Consider the following 22,670-nt stretch of genomic DNA (forward strand, 5'->3'; position numbering starts at 1 on the left):
AGACTTGCAATGGGTACTAGGAGATTAAGTTATTTGCCCAGGGTCACAAAGACATGTCTGTTAGAGGAAGGACTGGAACCCAGGCTGTACTGACTCCAAGGCCAGCTCTTTTTACTAGAACATGTTGACACTAAATAAATCCTAATAATAAGAGCAATAAAAAGTGTTATATGTATATATAATAGCAGCTTATATAAATTATATTTAATATGCATTCTTTAAGAAAGCAGGGAAATACCTGTTTTATAAATATTTATGTTAAAAATTATTAAAACAAAAATGCTTAGTCACTATATATAAGTTTTCATTGTCTAGAAATCTTGTAGACCTACTCACCTTGGTTCTCTAGCCCAAAAAAGCTGAAAATGACAAGTTATTATATGTAGCACAGTAACTGGGTCCTAATTGATCAGTATTCCAATTTAATAACATCAAAAGACATGTAAGATGGTGGGATGTTGTTAGAATATGAAAATAAAAGCAAACAAAAAAGCACCTTCTTTTGTTCAATTTTTTTAATTCTAAGAACTGAAATAGAGTCATGGATTTAGAGCTGAAAAGAATTGTAGAGGTCATCTAGACCAACTTTTTCATTTTATTGATGAGTTTATCCATTATCTCAGAACATTTAGTCCATGATAATGCCAATTTCTTTTTTCACTAAAAAATTATTTAAAATGGCATAACTATTGATCTTTCTTCCTGGTCAATTTACCTTGTTTGTATAGATCCAAAAGTTGATTTGATCTCTTACCCAAAATTCATGTAAATTTTTACCTTACCTGACTGAACTACAAGATACAGCTTTCCTCTAATAATAATGAGGGGAATGGAATCAAAGTATCTCAGAGCTAGAAAAGACCTCAGTGGTCCTCTGGTTCAATCCATAACTGAATAAGAGTCTCCTCTAATGTATCCCTGATAAGCAGTAAACTAGACTTTTATTGAAAAACCTCCAAAGAGGGAGAACCTACTACCTCCAAATGCAGCTCTTTCTACTTTTGGCCAGCTCCAATTGTTGCTAAATTTTTCCTGACATCAAGCCTAAATCTCTTTGAAATTTTAACCTTTTTCTCTTGGTTCTGCCCTGTGGGGCTAAACAGAACAAAACTAAATCCTCTTCCAAGTCTTTAAAGAACTTGAAGACAGCTATTAACTTTCTCTTCTCCAAGCTAAGTACACCCAGTTCCTTCAACCAATCCTCTTATTATACCAGTTCGAGGCCCTTCACCATTCTTGGTGCTTTTTCATTTATTAGAGCCCTTAAAATTTGATACCCAGAACTTAACACAACATTCTACATATGATACAATAAGGATAGACTTGGCAGAGTTATTCCTAGAAGAAATGCCTCTCAATGAAACCTAAAAAGCGTATTTAGTTTTTTGCCTGGCATATCACATTTTTTATTCCTGTGAAACTTCCAGTCCACTAAAACTCCAAGATTTTTTCCAGAAAAAAATGATGTCTAACCAGATCTCTCTCATCTTGTACATTTGAAGCCAATTAGATTTTTCATGTTTAATTTTATATCACCTAACATTTCCGAACATTTCTCTCTTCCCTCACCTTCCCTAAGAGATATCTCATTAAATTTTTAAAAAGAGAGAAAATAGCACAGCAAAACTAGCAAACAGGGGGCAGCTGGGGTAGCTCAGTGGATTGAGAACCAAGCCTAGAGACAGGCGGTCCTAGGTTCAAATCTGACCTCAGACATGTCACTTGACCCGCATTGCCCACCCTTACCACTCTTCTGCCTTGGAATTTAAAATTAAAATTAAATTTTTAAAATTTAAAATTTAAAAATTTAATTGTAATTTTTTTTCTTTCATTAAACTCTTACCTTCCGTCATGGAATCAATACTACATATTGGTTCCAAGGCAGAAGAGTGGTAAGGGTAGGCAATGGGGGTCAAGTGACTTGCACAGGGTCACACAGCTAGGAAGTGTCTGAGGCCAGATTTGAACCTAGGACCTCCCATCTCTAGGCCTGGCTCTCAATCCACTGAGCTACCCAGCTGCCCCTCTCTTACTTATTTTGGATTATACCTCTCTATTATCTGCTTTTGTTTTTCTAGTACTGAGATAATTCTCCTTGACAAGAAAAACATAAACTAAGAGAATTAAGCAGTTTCACCTCTCTGATTATCAGTTATAATTGTTGAATTGGCCCAAATATCAGTCCTATCCTTCCTTTGATCCTCTTTTCCCTAATATAGTTATTTAAATAACATCAACAACCAACCCTCTCCTCTCCAGGTTCAGATCATTCTGAACTTTAGCACTCCTGACAATATTCTCATAGGACCATGTCATGTTTCATTTATTTTTTTTAAAGCTTTCCCCTTCTGTCATAGAATTGATACAAGTATTACTGCCAAGGAAGAAGAATGTTAATGAGGGTTAAATAATTTTCCCATGGTCACACAGCTAGGAAGTGTGTAAGGCCACATTTGAACCCTGGACCTCCTGTCTCCAGGTCTGACTCTCTCTCAACTGAGCCAATTAGCTGTCCCCCACCATGATTTCATATTACTTTTCTATCATCTGCCTTGTTTCCACTTTCTCTGAATCTTTGAAAAATCTAAGTTAGTTGATGAATTCTTTGTGCATCTACAATGGTCTCTCCAGACTGCTCCCCTTTTCCTCTTCCTTTTCTTCAGGATGTTATTCTTGGAAATTTTCTATCCCTCTTCAAACAACTTTCCTTATAAAATCTAAGTCCAGGTTTATCTCATCTAGCCTTCCTCTGAATCCTTTGAAATCTGCTCTCAAAAATGTAAGGTATATATTAGATTTGAACAGATTTTGTTTCTCTTCTTTCACAAACTCCAGAAATTCTCCTTCACACAATGATGATTTTTATCCCAAGAACTAATGTTTCTCTATTGGTGAGAATCAGAACTAGAAAATAATTCCTCTCAATTCCTCTACCCTTTGAAAGATGAAATTATTATTCAAGCAAGACAAAAATTTGTTATAGTATATGAATGCAATGGAATATTATTGCACCATAAAAAACCAATAATGGAATAATTTCAATGAACTTAGTAAGATCTAAATGAACTGACACAACATATAAACAGAACCAGGAGAATAATTATAGTAAAGACAAGCACTGTGATCATGTAGTGACCAACCATGATTATAGAGGACTAATATAGAAGCATGACACTCCCTTCCTGAGAGAGGGAGGATGTATTTAAAATGTACCATGAATCATACATTTTTGAATGTGGCAAATTAGTGGACTTGTTTTACTTGACTATGTGTCTTTGTTAAGAATTATATTTGGGGGGCAGGGGTCAGCTGGATGGCTCAGTGGATTGAGAGCCAGGCCTAGAGATGGGAAGTCCTAGGTTCAAATCTGGCCTCAGACACTTCCTAGCTGTGTGACCCTGGGCAAGTCACTTGACCCCCATTGCTGCTCTTCTGCCTTGGAACCAATATGTAGTATTGATTCTAAAACAGAAGGTTAGGGTTTAAAAAAAAAAAGAATTAAATTTTTCTTCTTTTATTTTGGAGTAGAAGGAGGGGTGGGAGGGAAAGGCAGTTAAAGCTGTCAGGGAAAAAAGTCATTAAAACATTTCTTTTCATTCTTTTTTTTTTTTTAACCCTTAACTTTCAGTGTATTGTCTCATAGGTGGAAGAGTGGTAAGGGTGGGCAATGGGGGTCAAGTGACTTGCCCAGGGTCACACAGCTGGGAAGTGGCTGAGGCCGGGTTTGAACCTAGATTTCTTTTCATTCTTAAAAGAGAACATAAAGAAGTTCAAAAAGGAAACTGATAAATAATAATTTCGAAAGTTAACATTTTTAATGTTATATATATTTTAAAAACTTATATATGAAACCACTGACAAAGGTCTAATTACTCAAATATATAAGGAGCTAAATCAATTGTACAAAATATCAAGCCATTCCCCAATTGATAAAGGGGCAAGGGACACAAATAGGCAATTTTCAGATAAAGAAACCAAAACTATCAATAAGCACATGAAAAAGTGCTCGAAATTTCTTATAATTAGAGAAACGCAAATCAAAACAACTCTGAGGTACCACTTCCCACGTAGCAGATTGGCTAACATGACAGCAAAGTTAAGTAATAAATGTTGGAGGGGATGTGGCAAAATAAGGACATTAATGCATTGCTGGTGGAGTTGTGGATTGATCCAAACATTCTAGATGGAAATTTGGAACTATGCCCACAGGGCTTAAAAAGACTGCCTGCCCTTTGATCCAGCAATACCACTGCTGGGTTTATACCCCATAGAGATCATAAGGAAAAAGACTTGTACAAAAATATTTATAGCTGCACTCTTTGTGGTGGCAAAAAATTAGAAAATGAGGGGATGCCCGTAGATTGGGGAATGGCTAAACAAATTGTGGTATCATTTGGTGATGGAATACTATTGTGCTCAAAGGAATAATGAACTGGAGGGATTCCATGTGAACTGGAATGACCTCCAGGAATTGATGCAGAGTGAAAGGAGCAGAACCAGGAGAACATTGTACACAGAGACAGATACACTGTGGCACAATCAAATGTAATGGACTTCTCTACTAACAACAAAGCAATGATCCAAGACATTTCTGAAGGACTTATGAGAAAGAACACTATCCACATCCAGAGAAAGAACTGAGGGAGCAGAAACAAAAAAGAAAAACAACTGCTTGATCACATGGTTCGATGGGGATATAGACTCTAAAAGATTGCCCAAGAGCAAATATCAATAATATGGAAATAGGTCTTGATTAATGACTCATTTTGTAAAACCCAATGGAATTATGTGTTGGCTATGGGAGGGGGGAGGAGAGGAGGGAAAGAACATGAATCTTGTAACCATGGAAAAATTTTCTTAATTAATCAATAAAAAAAATAAAATTTAAATAAAAAAACTTATATGTGCTAGATTTTCATTTTCAAAAGAAAAAATATTTTTATGTTTTCCTTTTCATGTAGAAATGTTCTTTTTCTTTTAACTTGATAAATTCAGAATTTTAAAAAAATGAGTGGCTCTCCTATCTTTGAGTTTTTTTATGTTCATTACAAAGAAACTGTTCTCTTCCCCGTAGCTCCTTTAATGATTCATGACTGCATCAGTGATGGTACAAGTATTCAAAGGGAACCATGTTTACATTCCTGACTGCCATATCTAGAAGCTTGTGCAACAGTCAGGTTTTATAGCTGATGTTTTAAAATGAGTTATAAATTATTTCCTTTTTTAAGTAAAAAAAATTAGATTGGCAAGACAGGATAACCAAAATGAGGTTTTTGAAATGCTGGTTATCTATCATTGAAGTAATACTTCGGAAAATATCTCATTATTGAGAGGCAGCCATATGGCTCAGTGGATTGGGAGCCAGACCCAGAGACCAGAGGTCCTGCATTCAAATCTGGCCTCAAATATTTCCTAGCTTTTTGGTACTGGGCAAATCACTTAGTCCCCACTGCCTAGCCCTTACCACTCTTCTGTCATGGAACCAATACCCAGTATTGATTCTAAGAGGGAAGGAAATGGAAGGGAAGGGGTAGTATATCAGTAGAGGCAGCTAAATTAGGACAGTGGATAGAGCACCAGCCTTAGGACCTGGTTTCAAAACTGGCCTCAGCTACTTCCTAACTATATGACCCTAGGAAAGTCATTTAACTTCAGTTGCCCAGTCCTTACCGACCTTCTGCCTTAGAATCAATATTGATTGGCAGAAGGTAAGAGTTTAAAAAAGAAAAGATATTGGCATATATGCTATGAGAAGCAATGTATTATAATGGAACCTTAGAAGTCAGAAAGTCCTGCTAATGACACATACTAGCTGAGTGATGCTGGACAAGTCACTTAACTTAGTGCCACAGGCAACTTTCTAAGACTAAGTTACAACCAGGTATAGACTGGTAGAGGTAGCTTCCATACCACAAGTTCTCTACAAAGATGAACTCACAGGTTCCTTTTTATAGCCGCACCACAAGGTTTAAAGCTAGTCTGGGTTATAACAGCAACCAGTTTCTCACCTGCAGTGATAACTACAGTTGATGATAAACATCTAAACTACTTAGAGGAGCAAAATCAAGTTGTTATCCTTATCGGGACCTGACTATAACCTGAGCAAGTAGTCTGTGCATTTTAAGGGGGCCAAGATCAAGATCTGTACAAGACTTACAAAATAGTTTTTAATAATATTGGGCAATTTTTTGATGCACAACTGTGATTTCATCAGTGTAGGGAATTATCTGTGAAGAAGGTGCTCTTAGCAATGCAGATGAGCAGTTATACAATGTATAGGTTTAAATAGCTACAGGCTTTGATTTCTGTTACCTAGTAAAGTCACTTAACCTCTTTGGGCCTCGGTTTCTTATTCTGTAAAATAAGAAGCTTATATCAGATAGCCTTTAACTTGTCTTCCAGCTGTATGTCTAAAGTATGATGTTCCTTATCTACCAAGAATGAAGTAAAACTTTTGAAAATACTATCAGTATGCATGCTGTGAGAGGGAATGTGGTGTAACTGAAAAGTCCTCTACTGACATACAGCTGTGTGATCCTGGCAAGTCACTTAATCTTTCAGAGTCTCAGGTAACTTTTTTAGACTTCAATTGTGAATTGGTAGTATGAGTTTCCACAGTCACTGGTTTCCTATAAAAATCAACTCCCTTGGTAGCATTGTGGATAGAACAGCAGATCTAGAAATGGGAGGTCCTGGGTTCAAATTTAGCCTCAGACACTTCCTAGCTGTGTGACCCTGGGCAAATCGGTTAACCCATCTGTCTACCCCTTCCTGCTTAGAATTGATATTACCACAGAAGGTAAGGGTTTGAGAAAAAAATGAAAGCAACTCCCTTGTCCCTGAACTATCTATGTTTGCACATATATGCATTCATTCATGTTTCCATATGTGTCTATGCTGGATAACCAACATGCTCTATGGACACACATACACTAGACCCGAACTGGCAGAGTTGTCCAGAGTGCACAACCAATATGTATCTAAAGCCAGACTCGACCCCAGGTCCGGGAGACTCGGGGTCAAAGCCGTGGATAAAGGAAGGCATTAGGAGGACAAGATTCCAAAATCCGGAGAGATTGACAGGTTCGATTTTTTCTTTCCCGAGAGATGACTTCCTAAGACCTTTAGACTGTTAGTCATTGTTCGGTAGAGGCAGTTGTCCCCTACCCCGCCCCCGCCAGCCCCGGGCCCCTAGCCCCGGGCGTGAGTGTCTGTGTGGGAGTGTCCATATGTGGGGGTGCGTGCGAACATCCAGGGCACCTAGTGCCCGAGTTACCCGGGGTCACCCCCCAGCTCCCGGGTCTCCCCGGCTCTTGGGCCCTCGCCACCAGTTACTGCCTTCTGTACCTATGAGGGTCTCTGTAGACAGGCTCCAAGAACCAAGCGAGGTGGCCGGTTTGGTTTTCCGCTCACAGTAGCCCGGGCTGGACTCATTACTAGGGAGACGCTTTAGGCCGGGCCTCGACCCATGTGCGGGCATCTCCTCCAAGAAAGCCTGGGTGGTGCGGCTGAGGAGGAGCACGGCCAGCAGGGCAGGCCCCGCTCCCCTCAACATGAGCCAGCCCAGGCCAGCCAGGAGCGAAAGTACGCAAGCTTCTGCACAGTGGAGAAGACAGCCGTGAGTCCCACTCAGAAAAACCGGTTGAAGTGCCTCGAAGCGAGGGCAGGGCGGGGCGGGGAGGGAAGGGAGAGGAGGCGGAGCACTCGTCCGGGCCACCGCCCCCTCCTCTATTTCCAAGTCAGCCCTTCGCCAGCTTCCTTAGGGGTGGCCTATTTGCGTGCGCAGCTCGGGCTACGCCTCAGCCTCGCTCTCAGTCGCAGCCGCCAGATCTCGGCCGGGAAGAAAGGGTTGGGGGATAGTTGAGGGGAAAGGGGTGAGAGCGGAAGCGCTTTTTGTGCCAGGTTTCCGGCTCCGGGTCCCCGTGGCGGGGCCTGGGGCGGAGCCGCCGCCCAGACTCACAGAGCGGGATCATGGCCTCTTTGGGTTGGCGCTGGCGGCGCTGCTGCTCTTGGAGAGCAGCCTCGGGAACCCCCGGGCTCGGCGCCTTGCGGGGCTCGCCCGACGGCCGGGGATGGCCGGTCCCCGCCCGCCCAGCAGCCGGCTTCCAGTGTCAGGTGAGTGCGGCGGCCTTGGAGCTGGGAGAAAGCAATTGTAAGGGCTAGAGAAGGAGCCGGGCGCGCAGAGGTCACGGCACCAATGACAGCGGAATGAATGGGGAGCCCAGAGCCCGGCACGTGTGCGCCCAGGGGGCGTGCAAAGCCCGGCGCGGGAGGCCTCAAGAATGCGGCTCCGAGAGCCTGGCTTCCTATAAAGGAAAGAGGGGTGAGGGCTGTAAGCTGGAGAGATTATATGTGTGTAAGAGTGTGTTTGAGTGATGAAAACCAGGGTTTGTGTAAGAGTGTGGGATGGGAACCAGATATACCTACGGAGGGGTATGCCGGGACTGTGAATTTGAGACCTAGATTGAGGGAGAATGAGAACCAGGCCCAGGGGCACAGGCTTTGCAAGAGAAGAGGGGTGAAGGAGTGATGCGTTAAGCTTAGCAGCGGGGAGCGGTGCTGGTGAAGAGTTGAGAGATGGGGAGAGAGGAGACCAACAAGTTAGAACAACAGTGAGAACAAGAACCCGGCAAAGAGACAGAGATTTTCCTGAGAAAGGAAATGGGGGAACCGGGTTGCTGTGTGGAACAGCAGTGAGATCGAGAGCTGTATCTTGAGGAGATGGAAATGAGATCCAAGAACTAGGGGGAATGAATATAGGGAGAGATGGAGTTGGAGGGCGAGAGGATGAGAGCAACATTCTTGTTTAATTGGAGAAAAAGACAAATGAGTCTTGGTAAAGGGGGCAAAGTGGGGTGCTGTGGAATGGGAGTGTCACTACTGAAGTAGAGCTGGGAGTGGTGTTAGGAGGAGAGGAGAGCTGGTGTTCTGGAAGAGGGGGAATAATGAAGTGCTGGGGCTGAGATAGAGGTGAGAGCAGTTAATCTGGGTTGGAAACTTCAATTCATCTTTTAACTCTTCCCATTTCCTTTATTCCCTCTTCCTGGTTATGGGGGTGATATTTGGGGATAGGGAGCTGAACTATGTGCTGAGATTAAGATTTAGGTGAGGGGGGCAGCTGGGTATCTCAGTAGATTGAGAGCCAGGCCTAGAGACAGGAGGTCCTAGGTTCAAATGTGGCCTCAGACACTTCCTAGCTGTGTGACCCTGGGCAAGTCACTTGACCCCCATTGCCTGCCTTTACCACTCTTCTGCCTTGGAGCCAATGGCTCCAAGATGGAAGGTAAGGGTTTAAAAAAAAAAACAAAAAAAGACTTAGGTGAGGAAGAATTCATATTTTCATGGCTCTATGTGTGGAGCTGGGGAAAAAGAAGAGAATCTACAAGGATTAATCAAGAAGAAAAAGGAGCTAGAAAGCTTGTGACTGGATAGTATTAGAGCAGAAATGGACCTTGAAGGTCACTAGTTCAACCTTTCATCTTATAGACAAGGAAACTAGGTCACTTGAATCAAGATACTCTTTCTACTGTACCACTCAGCTTCCACCAATGTGGAGAAAGTGCAAAACACTTATAAGGAGGAAACTCTTGATATAGAGAAGCTTATAGTTTTGTTGGATAAGAAAATTGTGATAATTAGATTAAGTCTACACTGCCCATCTTTAGATTTAATCACCAAAGACCCCTTTTTCACCCTTACAAAAATTCACATGCATTGACTTCAACAAATATTTTTTGAGTACCATTTCTACTTTCTCAGTATTTTTCGTACCTAATTCCTTCTCACATGGCCAGCCACCACCTTACTTCAAGCTTTTATCACTTCTTTCTAGACTATTGTTAACAGCCTTCTAATTGGTCTCTCTCATACAGGTATTTCCCCATGATAATCCATCCTTTACTCTATGATTTTCCTTAAGCACAGATATAATCAAATCTCTCTTATACATAATAATAAACTAGCAGTAATGGTGAACCTTTTGGAGATGGAGTGCGGGGCCCAACCCCAACCCCCAGACTGAGTGCTATGCCCCCCCCAAGAGACAGAGTGCTGCACCCTGCCCCAGCCCACTTCACCCCACTCTATCCCCTTGCCCCACACAGGGTAGGGAGGAAGCATTCCCTTTGGCTGCTGGGCAGAGAGCCAGGGGAAGTGAGGAATGTCCTCAGGCTCATGGAGAGGGGAAGGGGAATAGCTCTAGAGTTCCTCTGGCTTTCTAGTAAAGAACTCTGGTGGGTGACTGCAGACGTATCCATAGAGAAGGCTCTGTGTGCCCTTTTTGGCACTAGTTCCATAGGTTCACCATCACTGCTCTAGTACCTTCCTATTATTACATCTAAGATCAAATGAGATATTTGCATAGAACTTACCTTAGTGACTGGCTCAGCAGTATAGTACAGAAATTGAAGTGTGTTATAAATATAATATGGAGCAATGAACAGACAAATTTCAGAGGCGGGAAAGATACATACATGAAACAATTAAAAATAGATATATAAATTTAAAGGTACCTTGGCGTTCCAAAAAAAGAAAAATTTAGGTTGAAAGGCTTCAGAGGGAATGTGGAAATTAAATGGACTTTGGAGACTGAGTAGGCTTTGTATAGAGGAAGATGAGAAAAGGGAATTTTAGGGGAAGAAGCAGGTTCAATGAGCAAAGTCATGGAAGCAAGAAACTAGCTTTGTGTGTGCATCTGGAGGACTAGGTTAGAAGCTTTACTTGGGAAGTAGGGGAGATAAGTTGGATTCATAGGTGGAGCCAGATGATGGAAAGGCCAAAGTCTTCCATACCCTAGCAAGGTTGCTCTTTGTCCATTGTGTAGGAAGCAGGGAACCAATGCAGTGCTTGAGCATAAAGCCATTTCTTAAGGAATGCAGGTTGTAGTTTCAGATTGAGACCGGGAGAACATTTAAGAATAAGGTTGTCACATTAATCTAAACATAAGGTGAAAAAATTAAGAAATAAACAACTGATTACCCAATAATAATGTTCTACCTTTTAATCTCTTAAGTTGTTGTTTTGAACTATTGCAATATTTTCATACTTCACAGATCTTTTTTATCAGATAGGTTTTTTCACTGTGAGAAAGTTCTAAGCAGTTTAATAGCAATAATAACAACTCACATTTATTTAACACTTTACACATATTGTCCCATTTATGACCTATAGATGAGACCTTTTGTGAGACATTTGAGACCTTGTGAAATAAATGTTATTATTCCCATTTTATAGATGGGGAAACAGATTTAGGGAGATTGTGACTTGCCTAAGGTCACAAAGTTCATAAGTCATCGAGGCAAGATTCAAACCCAGGTCTTTTTGACTTGATGTCCAGTATTCTATCCACAACACTATGCTTTGAGTTATTTTATCAAAAAAAAAATCACCCTTATGGTAATGAACTTCAAATTTAATTAACATCTTCATGCAGTAGACATATAGTCTCACCAATCTTAACTTGTGTATGGGATCTGTTGGACTAGCCTTTGAGAACCCAAAATTAAATGATAATATAATAAATTATAAGCCTCTTGAGAAACAGGCTAGATATTATGCTAAAGTTCAGTAAACATATTAGATACCTGCTATGTGTGCTGGGAATACAAAGACAAAAATCAAACAGTTCCTGTGACATCTAAGGAATCTTTGTAGTCTTCCATATTTCATGTACCAATAAATTTCTAAACTTAAAGGGTTAAATTTCCTGCGTAATAGCATATACATGGATAAGAAAACATAAAGTAATTTCAAAAGGGCAAGAATCCTATAGGGCAAAAAAAGTACCAAGTAGCCCGAAATCAGGAAGAACTGAGTTCAAATGTGACCTCCAATATTTACTAGCTTTGTAACCCTGAGCAAATCACTTAACCCCGTTTGCCTCGGTTTCCTCATCTGTAAAATGAGCTGGAGAAGGAAATGGCAAACCACATTGTCAAGAAAACTCCAAAATGGGTCATGAAGAATCAGACATAACTTAAAACCAACTGAACAACAACAAGGATCCTAATGATGGAGGGGAGTCAGGAAAGGTCTCTCAGAGGTGGCTTCTTAATTGTGTTTTTAGTAAAGCACTAAAGATTTTGTTCAAGAACAGTGAGAAGGGGAGGCCTGAAATGGAATGTCTCATATGTAGCTATCAGTCCACTTCAACTAGAATAGTCCATGAATAAGATGAAATAAGTCTTGGGAGGGTGGGTTGAAACTAATTCATGAAGGGCATTAGATGTCAGGTGGGTGGAGGACTGTAAGTTTTATCTTAGAGCATTAAAATATGAACTGGGACTTGGAAGAGTAACATGGTCAGAGCTATGTTGTAAGAATATCAATTTAGCAATTATATGAATGATAGGTTAGAGAGAGATATTAATTAGGATGTTAATAAATATTAAGTACTTGCTCTGTGCCAGGAATTATGCCAGAAATACAGATGAAAAGAATAAAACTACCCTTGCTCTCAAGGAGCTTACAGTAGCCTAGATGAGAAGTACTGAGGGCGTAGGGAAGTAGAGAGAAGGGCACAGACAGTGTTGTGGAGGTAGAGTTGGCAAGTAATAAAACATGGGGATTAATGGATTGAGAAGAGTCAAGGTTGACTTGGTTGGTTAATTGGACAATACTCTGAGAATATAAGTTATATTTGAGATAATAGCCAAGTGGAGATACCCTTTAGGTATTTGGAAAGTTGATGAGCCATACATAGATAAAGATAAAAGATCATTAGAAACAGGAGTCACTTGCATTAAAGTGAGAGTTTTTTTGCCAGAAGTGAAGGTAGAAAGAAGAGCAAAGGTCAGAGAACCAATTACCCATAAACAATATCTATAAAAAACTTAAGTAGTAGGAGGGAGTGGGTAGGGCATAGGATTAAAAGTCAAGAGACCAAAGTTCAAGAATCTTTGGCTTCTCCAGATTTCCTAGCTTTCTTATGCTCCCAGTTTATAAAGAAGTTCATCTGGGGTGTGTGAAGGGGAGAGTAAGAACATGAATCATGTAACCATGGAAAATTTTTCTAAAAATAAAAATTAAAAAAAAAAAAAAGAAAGAAAACAGAAAACAAAAACAAGAAAAATAAAATTTTTAAAGTAAAAAAGTAAAGTAAAAAAAAAGGAATTTAAGTATTACTTAAAGTAAAAAAAAAGAAATTCTTCTGAATTAATTTTAATTTGCCATTGACTGAGCACTTGGCTATGTTTGGTTAATATGAGTCTGTAAACAAGGCAAAATGAATAATTATAAGTAAGTCATTTTTTAAGATCCAGGTAAATACTAAGATAAATCATTTAAAAGTGGAATAAATCATACAAAAAAACCAGTGTGTTTATGAAGACAAATCTTGCTTTCTCTAGCTTCTATATCAGCGTTAATTCCTTATAAATAAAGGAGAACAATACAGATCTCAGCTTCAGCTTTTGTTTTTCTTGATGGGCACACAGTTTTGGTGGGTGGATGGATGTTACTTAGAGATAATAATAGAAGAGGTAGAATCAGGGTATGGAGAAAGCAATCAAATATCCATGAAATCTTAGATTCAGAGCTATGAGGCCACTTGCCAAAAATCACAGAGAGTTAGGATTGAAATCAGACCCTTTGATTACAAGGGCAGTGTGCTTCCACTGTGTTGTTGATGATAGTGATGGAACTCACTCTAGAAATTTATAATCAATACTTTTAAGAGTTTTGTTTTTTTTATTAAAAAATTACTCATAGGCAAGAGAGTTTAAGAATATATAGGTCCTATGCAAAAATGGAATTTATTATTGCAATTTAACTATTTTTAAATTTTATTAATGTGGGGAGTTCCCCCTGTGGAAACTCCCTTAATTAGTGTGCAACAATAGCTCATCTATTGTTAGCCTGAAATTTTCCAGGCCCTATACCTTTTTAAGTTACAAATTATTGTGTAAATGGGAAAAGTACTCAGTATTAAGCAGTTTACTAAAGCTTATTGTTATAGGACTGAATTTAACTTAAGTAGGAGGAGATTCATTCCAGAATTACCCTTTTGTTAAAGTTTATAGTCTAACTAAATGAGGAAATTTGGAGTTTTTATTTAACAAGAATTACCAGGGTTTTAGACTTCAATGTTAACTTTTTTCTTCAGCTTGTCTTTTCTTTTATAGATGCCTAATTTCAATCTTGTGAGATGTTTATTATCCTTCCCGAACAAACACAGTATATCACGGTAAGTTTTATAATCCTTTTTTAAACACTTGACAGCTAAAAATGTGAAGTAGCATAAATGCTTATTTATTTAAAATAACCTGGAAATAAGGCCATTTTGGTTAATTGAAATGTTTTGGTTAACTTAGAGGCACTATATATGAAGGAGGTGAGAATGGTGGTGATCTCCATCCTTTTAGTGCTAAAAAGTATGTTTTAGTCCCCTGATGTCTTGGTCACCCAGTGGCCCATTAGTTCACTTGACTATTTCGTTTGTGAACTGGAGAAAGTAAGGGAGTGGGATGATAGGAGAGACAGCTTCCTGTAGGCCTGAGGTTTCTCCTGGAGATCTGGGCAAGGTGCCTTAATCCATGCCCTATGTGGCACCCATTGGGGTGGAAGTACTATAATATACTGCATTGACACAAAACTACTAAACGGCTTCATTTTTTAATCTTTCCAAAGCACTTTTGTATATTTCATAGTGCCTCTGGGTCATCTTTATGAATACTCATTTGTTGTGTGTTGCAACCCCTAAATTTCGTGGTTTGATTATGAATGACTAGAAGTTACTCTGTGGAAGTAAAGAATATCATGCAGAAGTTTCTGGTTTTAGAAAAAGATTAGTAGATCTTATCCTTTTTATCAGATAGGTAGATAAGAGACTTTATCTCTGCCATGATAGGTCTGAATTTTCAACCCATCCATCAACTATAGAGGAATCCTGCTTGAGTTAAAAAGATTTTTTTATTAAAAGGGAAAATTATTGACACATGCTAGAGGGGCCAAAGTGCTGACTACATTGGGGCTTGGGGACTGAGGAGAACAAAGGCAGTTTAAATTCACAGACCGAAGGGAGAGTTGTCTGGAGAGGAGTCCCTTCAGGAACAGGTGCAGGATGTTTGCTGTTAGCAATGGCTGGACCACAAGACTGGTTTAAGCCAGCTTGCACTGCTTCAGGTAGAGTTTGTGATGGATAACTCAGCAAGGCCAGCAGGCCAGTGAATACCATGAAGATGTCTGGGAGGGAGCAAAACTTCTGGCTCATGATAGGATCCTGATTGGCTCTTTACTGCAAACAAGCTTATTCTGTGTCCAGCGCATTTAGATAACAGGGTAGCTTGTGGAAAACAGACGGTATTCGATGAGTTTCAATATTAAGTTTTTTTCTAATTTGTAATAACCTCCTTTGTATCTTTTAATTTGCATATGCCTGTCTTGGTTTTAGTTTTATTTTATTGAAAAATACTGCCATCATAATGAATGAAATAAATCCTTACCTCTTCTTGCTTTCATCATTGCTTTCCCTAGGTTTCATCACACAACTCGGGTGGTGGGCTGCTATCGTAAAACACAGAGTGGTGAGAAATATACAGACCCTTTTAAACTTGGTCGAAGAGACTTGACTGATTTATATGAAGATATTAAAAAGGTAAGATGGTAGTGAATATAAAAGTAAATGAGAGGGGCAGCTGGGTAGCTCAGTGGATTGAGAGCCAGGCCTAGAGATGGGAGGTCCTAGGTTCAAATCTGACCTCAGACACTTCCCAGCTGTGTGACCTTGGGCAAGTCACTTGACCCCCATTGCCTACCCTTACCATTCTTCTGCCTTAGAGCCAATACATAGTATTGACTCCAAGATGGAAGATAAGGGTTTTAAAAAAAAAAAAAGTAAATGAGACCATGAATTAAGAGATTAATATCAGTTGTCTTAATCAGTCTTTTTTTTAAAGATAGTTTTTCTCAAAAATCAATAAATATTTACTATGGAGTATCACATGAAAGGCACTGTGGTCTGACTTCTAAAGCCTTCCTTAACCTGGCCTCACCCTGTATATCTTCCTAACCCCCAGCATGAAACCTCTGATCTAGCCCTACTTTCTACAGATCCTCTCTCAAACAGGGCCCACTTCTTTCTCTATACCTCTATTCGCTGTTCTCCCCCTCTGGGAAACTCTTTTCTTCTTTGGTTTATCCAAGCCTCACTCAACCTTCAAGGCCAGCTCAAGATCAAATCTGCCCTGAGACTTTTTTTTAGTATTCCAACCTACATTGATCTGTCCTTTTTCTATTCCTTTTTGAACCTAAAGTGAGTGTTCTGACCTTAGATTTATCCCTTAATTGGTTTATTTTTGTTAGTTTTGTCTATCCTAGCGCTATCTCCTCTAAGGTTATTCACCCCCTACACTGTACTTATCCTATAGGTTATTGTATTTATTGAGGCAGCCAGGTAGTGCAGTGCTAGGTCTAGAGTCCACAGGGTTTGAATTCAAATCAGACTTCAGATACTAGCTTGTCACCCTGGGCAAGCCGCTTAACCTCTGTCTGACTCAGTTTTTTCCTCTGTAAAATTGAGCAATAAGGACATCTCCTTCCCAGGATTTGTTGTTGTGAGTATTAATAAGATATTTATTTTAAGCCCCTTACCATGATGCTTGGCATTCAGTGAGCACTTTATAGGTGTTGTTAGCTTTTATAATATATGATACAGTAATAACATTTATTATTGTCATATTTTCTCTCCTTTTAGAATGTAAGCTCTTTGAGGGAAGAGACTATTCTTGATTTTTCTTTGTGTCCTCAGTGTTTAGCACATGTAAACAATGCCTATTGATTGGCTAATTTATAAGTTTCCTCACTGTCAGACACTGCCTTTTTTTGTTTGGTTTTGTTTTTCACTTTGCCCCTTGAGTGAATATTTGGCATGAGGGGGAATCAAGAAACAAAATTGATACTAGGTTGTGAACCTGAGAACTAGAAAGATGATGGTGTCCTAACGGTACAGTTAGAGGGCAGGTTTGAAGGAAAAGGAACTTTTGGATATGAGTTGGAGACACTTCTGGGGAAGTGAGTTCAAAATGTTATACCTTGATAATGTAGCTCAGGAGAGAGCTCAGGGCTGCATAGATCTGGGAATGCTATGTAAATCTGTGGGACACTAACGAGGTAACCAGGCGAGAGATTATTGAAAGAAAAGATAGTCCAGAGCAAAGCTGTGATCATATCCACAGTTAGGGTGTGGCCTGACTCCAGAGGCAGTAGGTGGGGAGCCGAATTTATCTTCAGCATAACTGTGCCTGTCCCCATCCTCCTGCTAGCCCCACTCCTGAGCTCTGCCTGCCCCTGCTGCTTTAGAAGTTCTCCATCTCCCTCCGAGCCAGGCATCGGTCCCCTAGCACACTTATAACGGACATACAGGAGCCCTTCTCCCCTCTTCCCCTCTCAGGTTACTTTCTGGCTGCAGCCAGTGGCCCTCACAGGCTCGGGGCTATCAGGGACTGAGGAATGAGTCTTCCCATACTTATCCTTTTGGTTTGGCTTGTTTCAGCCATAATCTTCACTATACATCTCATGACATCTTTTCCTCTCAAACCCACCCTTTCTCTAGGCTAAGCCCCATCCTTTTAGTCACTTTGGTTCCAAACTTAACTGTCATCACTAGCCCCTCACTCAGCCTTGCCCCACACACCCAGTCATTTGCCAAATCTTGTTCCTGTGTCCACAGAATTTCCCATTGGTGCCCTTGTTTCTATTCACACCCCATTATCATGCCTTAAAACCTATTTCATTAGTCTCCTAATTGATCTCCCAACTTTAAGGTTCTCTTCTCCAATTCATCTTCTACACCTCTATCAAAGCGATTTTTGTAAAGCACAGTAAAATCATGCCACTTTTACTCCACAGACTCCAGAGGCTGCCCATTGCCTCTAAAATCCAGTGTAAATTCCTGACTTACCTTTTCTTTGAACTCTGCAGTCCCATTGGATTGACTCTCTTCCTTTTTTTTGTTCCCATCCCTCCTCTCCTCTCTGCGTGCCTTTGCATTGGCTGTCACTCATGCATGGAATGCACTCCCTCCTCACCTCTCCCTTACCCAGTCTTGAGCTCAAGGGCTGCATTGCATGAACCCTGCCCTGAGAGACTTGAAGCTCTTGGAAAGCAAGGCTTTTGTTCATCTCCCCAGGACCTCACATATACTAAGATGCTGGTGGATTTTCTGTGCTGGCCTTTGTCCCCTTCTTCTTTCTGTAACTTGCCCGTCCTTGGAACCAACCTTAGGATGGCTAGGAGGCTATTGGATCTTCACAAAGGGTTTGTCCACATTAACTGGACATTAGAACTCTCTTCAGCTGAATACTGTTATTTGACATGAATATTTGTGAAAGAACTGTTCTTTCATGTGTATGATAAGATGCTCTGGATCTGTGATATCTGGTTTATGCAGTGTCTGATTGGGAACCCTTCTGTCCATATGAGTCTGCACCTTCTCTAATGCATACAGTCTTGCCCCCAAGGTCCCCCAGGCTACATACAAGTTGGGACCTGACTCCAAGGTCTTCCTTCTGTCCACTGCACCATTTATAAATATAACACATGTTTATACAACATTTACCTCTGCTAGTCTTACAAAGTGGGTCATGCAAAGATGGGAAAAATGAGGCTTAGAAAGCTGTTCTGATCACCTTCAGGCACATAGCTCCTCAGTGCCCGGAAGGCTTTTGTTATTTTGCATGTGTATGTGCGTATTCAAGACATAGCAGTGAAACAGACCCTTTATTCCAGGAATTATTGGTATCTACAACAGAACTTAAGGAAATGTGTGAATACTACTTTGATGGCAGAGGAAAAGCTTTTCGACCAATTGTCGTGGTGCTAATGGCCCGAGCTTGCAATGTTCATCATAACAATTGCCGGTGAGTTATGTTCCTTAGAATGTTTTATTAATGTATCTATCCTCTATAAGGAATCTTTTTTGTTTCAATACCTAGAAGAGGGCTTAGAATAGACCAGACAGATCCTATGAATACTTGTCTATTCATTCTGAGGCTTGAGAAGTCCTCTAACTTCTTAAGGTCCCAAGGTTACTCCCTAGACATAAATGTTAAATCACTGACATTTGAGGAGCAACTTTTTTGTCAGTCAAATGCTACCTCAGTTGACTTATTGAGTCCTAATACTCCCCCCAAATCTGCAGCTTCTCAGTAATTGGAATGAATAGCCAGAAACCAACTCCTTCCTCTCTAACCTCTGCACAGCCGCCTCTTCAGCAGTAGTTTGATATCTGTGAGCTGGGAAAGACTCGCAACCGCAAGAAAGGCTTGTAGAAGGAACTTTAGCAACTACATTTAACTTCCTTTGCAGCAAATGAGATTGCCAAGGTACATATGTTGGTTTAATAATTACACATGTTGGAGATCAACTTAGCAATTTTAAAGGTGGCTTATTATAAATTAGCTGAATAGCATTATAACAACTAATTGCTGGGAACTTGCTGTGACTAGCTATGACATAGCTAACTTGCTGTGACTGTCCAAAATGCTAATTTCTAAAGAAAAGCAAACAGTATGAAAAATAATTGTGAAATAAAGGAAACGTTTTGGGTCATTTGGTCCCTAAAGTTTACAGTTTTAATAACAGTGTTTTTTAAATGGACTTTCCATATCTTTGGCCTGATTTTAAAAATCACTTATAATAAATTAGAGACATTGAAAGGAAAAACCATCATTGAGTCTTTAATCAGACATTCTTTGAATTTGCCTTATTGCTCACTTGCTTTTTTGCAAATGGTTTACCACAAATACAGGTGACTGTGGAAGAATGAAAATGGAAAATACCCATTGATCCCTTAGAATTAAGTGACTATGTTGAAACTGAATCTGCTTTGGTTTTTAGTAGCCTTCCCTTTTTTTCTTATGAAAGTTCTAAATATTGTACCTGTCCAAAGGTCAGGCCACACCAAATCCATCAGAAAACCTTAGAAAAGTAGAAAAAGTTATAATGAGTACTGTTCAGGTAACTCCAGGCCTAGCTTACTTCCTTGTATATTAAGCCCTTTGCTCCTCATCCTTGTTGGGAAGAACATTTGTGTCCCCCTCCAGGCCTTGCCACCTAAAGCAGCAAGAGACTTGCTGGAAAGCTCAGTGACTTGGAGCCAGTGGAATAGTAGTTGCCAGAGAATTCTTGAGGAGCAAGACTATGTGGGTCCCCCCAAAACTTGTTAGTGTCTTACCTGTTCATGTAACAGGTTGCAGGGTTTTGATTTTTCATTGGGGGGTGGTTATCGCAATGTTGAAAGAGTTGCCATCTCTTTAGCATTTGAGTGTTCAAAGTATGAAGAGTCACATCTTGCTTACCAGAAGTACCTCCCTGTTTTGACAGAGTATGCTAGGCAGGTCACAGGATAATGGTGGTCTCTGAGAAAAATTTTTACAAACAATAGTGGTAAATGTAGATGGGAGGCGTAGCAGGAAGGTACTGTTTCCCATAAGCTACCACAATCTTCATTCAGCTTTAGTATTATATTAAATTAAATTTATTTTTAGAAATTTTATCCAAATCTATAGTTTCATTGGCTTGGGGACATTCCTGTGTGCAGTCTCCCTCCACAGGCACAGCAGCTGGTAATCTGGAGCTCATGGACTCAGAGCATTATCTGGTACACTGAGAGCTAAGTGGCATGTCCATGGCCACATGGTCAGTATGGGTGAGAGGCAGACCTGGAACTCAGGTCTTCCTGACCTGAAGGTCAACTCAATATACCACACTAACTTTCATTATTATTTATTATAAGGGGGATAAAATCATCTGTAGAAATGACTAAGCATCTAAAGCAGCCATTTCATAGAGCTTTACAGCAACAAGGTATTTTGCATACCCTCTGGGTCAGACATTCTTCCTCTGAAGGCCCCTGACCCTCCTCAGTCTTTGAATGAATCTCAGGAGACCTATGAACTTGGAGGGAGAAAACACATTTTTATTTCTGCAACCTGAAATTTAGCATTTCTTTCCATTACATAAAGCCCTCTCCTTAGAAGGAGTCTATAGCCATCGGGCCTCTGCCTAAAAAGCCACAGCGGCCTCTGGACTGAGCCAGTCTCAGAAACTGAGCCATGCTTGAAGTGCCAGCTCTGGAGGGAGGCAGCCTTAGAAAAAGTGTCTGCGTCCGCTGAGCACGCAGAGCATCCTAGTAAGAGGCTGCTGCTCTAACATCGGGGAAGTGGGAGAACCTCCAGTGTCCCAGGCCGCCCTGCCATTTCCCTACTGCTTCCCACCAGGAAGTCCCAGGCTGCTGACATACACAGCTTATGGGAATGGAGGTGGCACTCAGCCTGTGAATGCATGAGAAAGGCTGGAGACCTTAACAGTTGTTTTAAGGTAAGTTCCACTACTAACCAGTAGGCAGTATGTCTGTTTGTCTGTTTGTTTGTTTACTATACCAAAATTCATTTAACAAACTAGTAAATGAGCTTGATATTTAAAACAACTGTAAAAGTCTACGCCTTTCCCATTGCATTCAGCTGAAATGATCAGAGGATTTGGAGCTCGAAGGGATTGATCTGAGAGATGATCTAGGCCAGGGGTTCTTAACCTGGGCTCTGTGAATTAAAACTAACAAAAAACAAAAAACCCGACTATTTCAGTAAAATTGGTATCCTTTATAATCCTGTATGTTTTATGTACTAAAAACATTATTCTAAGAAAGGGTACATCTATAGGCTTCACTAGGTCACCAAAGGGTTCCATAACAAAAAAACAGGTTAAGAACTCCTGATCTCCTTCAGTTTGCAGATGAGGCAACCAAGTCCTATCAAAATCAAGTGACTTTCCCAGGTTCATGTAACAGAGTCTTGATATGCCAGAGATAGCCCAATGGATTGAAAACAGACACAAGGGATTTAGCATCCTAGATTCTGAAGATAGCTTCTGTTACTGATTCCCTGAGAGACCCTAGAACCATGTTGGTGAACCTATGGCATGTGTGTCGGAGCATGCCAGGGGACTGCTCCCCTCCCCATCTCCACCACACTTGAGGACATTTCTCCCATCTCCCACCCCTGTGCCCATCAGCCCAATGGGAGTGCTTCCTCCCTCCCCTCTCTGGGGTAAGGAGGTGGCTTATAGGCATCTGAGGGTTTCAGTTTGGGCATACAGTCTCTAAAAGGTTCACCATCACTGCCCTAGAAAAACAAACTCTAACCTATTTGGGTCTCCATTTTTCTACCAAGAAAATAGTTTTATAAGATAATTTGCCCACCCCATTGGAATCGACAATTAATAGTTGGAATCACATTAGTGATTTGGAAGCATTAAGAGTTATTAAAAATGTTAATGAATAAATTATAACCAGTACCTTACATAGATGGCTGTCGATCTCATCTTTGAATTCCTGACTTAATGATAGTGACATGGTATAAGCTGAAAAATGTTTTTGAGCTAAGGTCCCTATGTAATAGAAAAAACAAGATGATGCTTATTTACTTTTTGTTACAGTTAGTTCAGTACCTATGAACTCTTTATGAAGTTTTATATTCCATTATTTATGGAAGTTTTAGGTTTTTATTACTTTTTTTCTAGTCCTCAGTAAATTGGAATGCTTGATGTTTCCTCATGTGCCTTCAGATTAGAAATTTTAGAGAAAAGACCTTGATTTAGTTTTCACTCTTTGCTTTTGGAGTCCTGAGCACCTTTAATTTGTAACTTTGAAGAGGTTGAGATGTTCAAATGGTGAT

The 22,670-nt window shown here is 40.3% G+C and overlaps 2 protein-coding genes across 2 annotated transcripts in view; one reads left to right on the forward strand and one right to left on the reverse strand.

The window, feature by feature from the left end:
* The window catches only part of LOC123248646 (protein adenylyltransferase SelO-like), a 55,535-nt gene extending 47,980 nt beyond the window's left edge, over window positions 1-7,555 (reverse strand). Inside the window, exon 1 of the mRNA XM_044677488.1 lies at window positions 7,348-7,555. Within this exon, the coding sequence (XP_044533423.1) occupies window positions 7,348-7,555 (208 nt within the window). The remainder of the gene's footprint in view (window positions 1-7,347) is intronic.
* A 416-nt stretch (window positions 7,556-7,971) lies between these two features.
* PDSS1 (decaprenyl diphosphate synthase subunit 1) overlaps window positions 7,972-22,670 on the forward strand; it is a 36,839-nt gene continuing 22,140 nt past the window's right edge. Inside the window, exons 1-4 of the mRNA XM_044678117.1 lie at window positions 7,972-8,115; window positions 14,121-14,182; window positions 15,472-15,592; window positions 18,724-18,854. Of these exons, the coding sequence (XP_044534052.1) occupies window positions 7,972-8,115; window positions 14,121-14,182; window positions 15,472-15,592; window positions 18,724-18,854 (458 nt within the window). The remainder of the gene's footprint in view (window positions 8,116-14,120; window positions 14,183-15,471; window positions 15,593-18,723; window positions 18,855-22,670) is intronic.

Source organism: Gracilinanus agilis, chromosome 5 (assembly GCF_016433145.1).
Source record: "Gracilinanus agilis isolate LMUSP501 chromosome 5, AgileGrace, whole genome shotgun sequence".
In the NCBI taxonomy this organism is placed as follows: Eukaryota; Metazoa; Chordata; class Mammalia; order Didelphimorphia; family Didelphidae; genus Gracilinanus; species Gracilinanus agilis.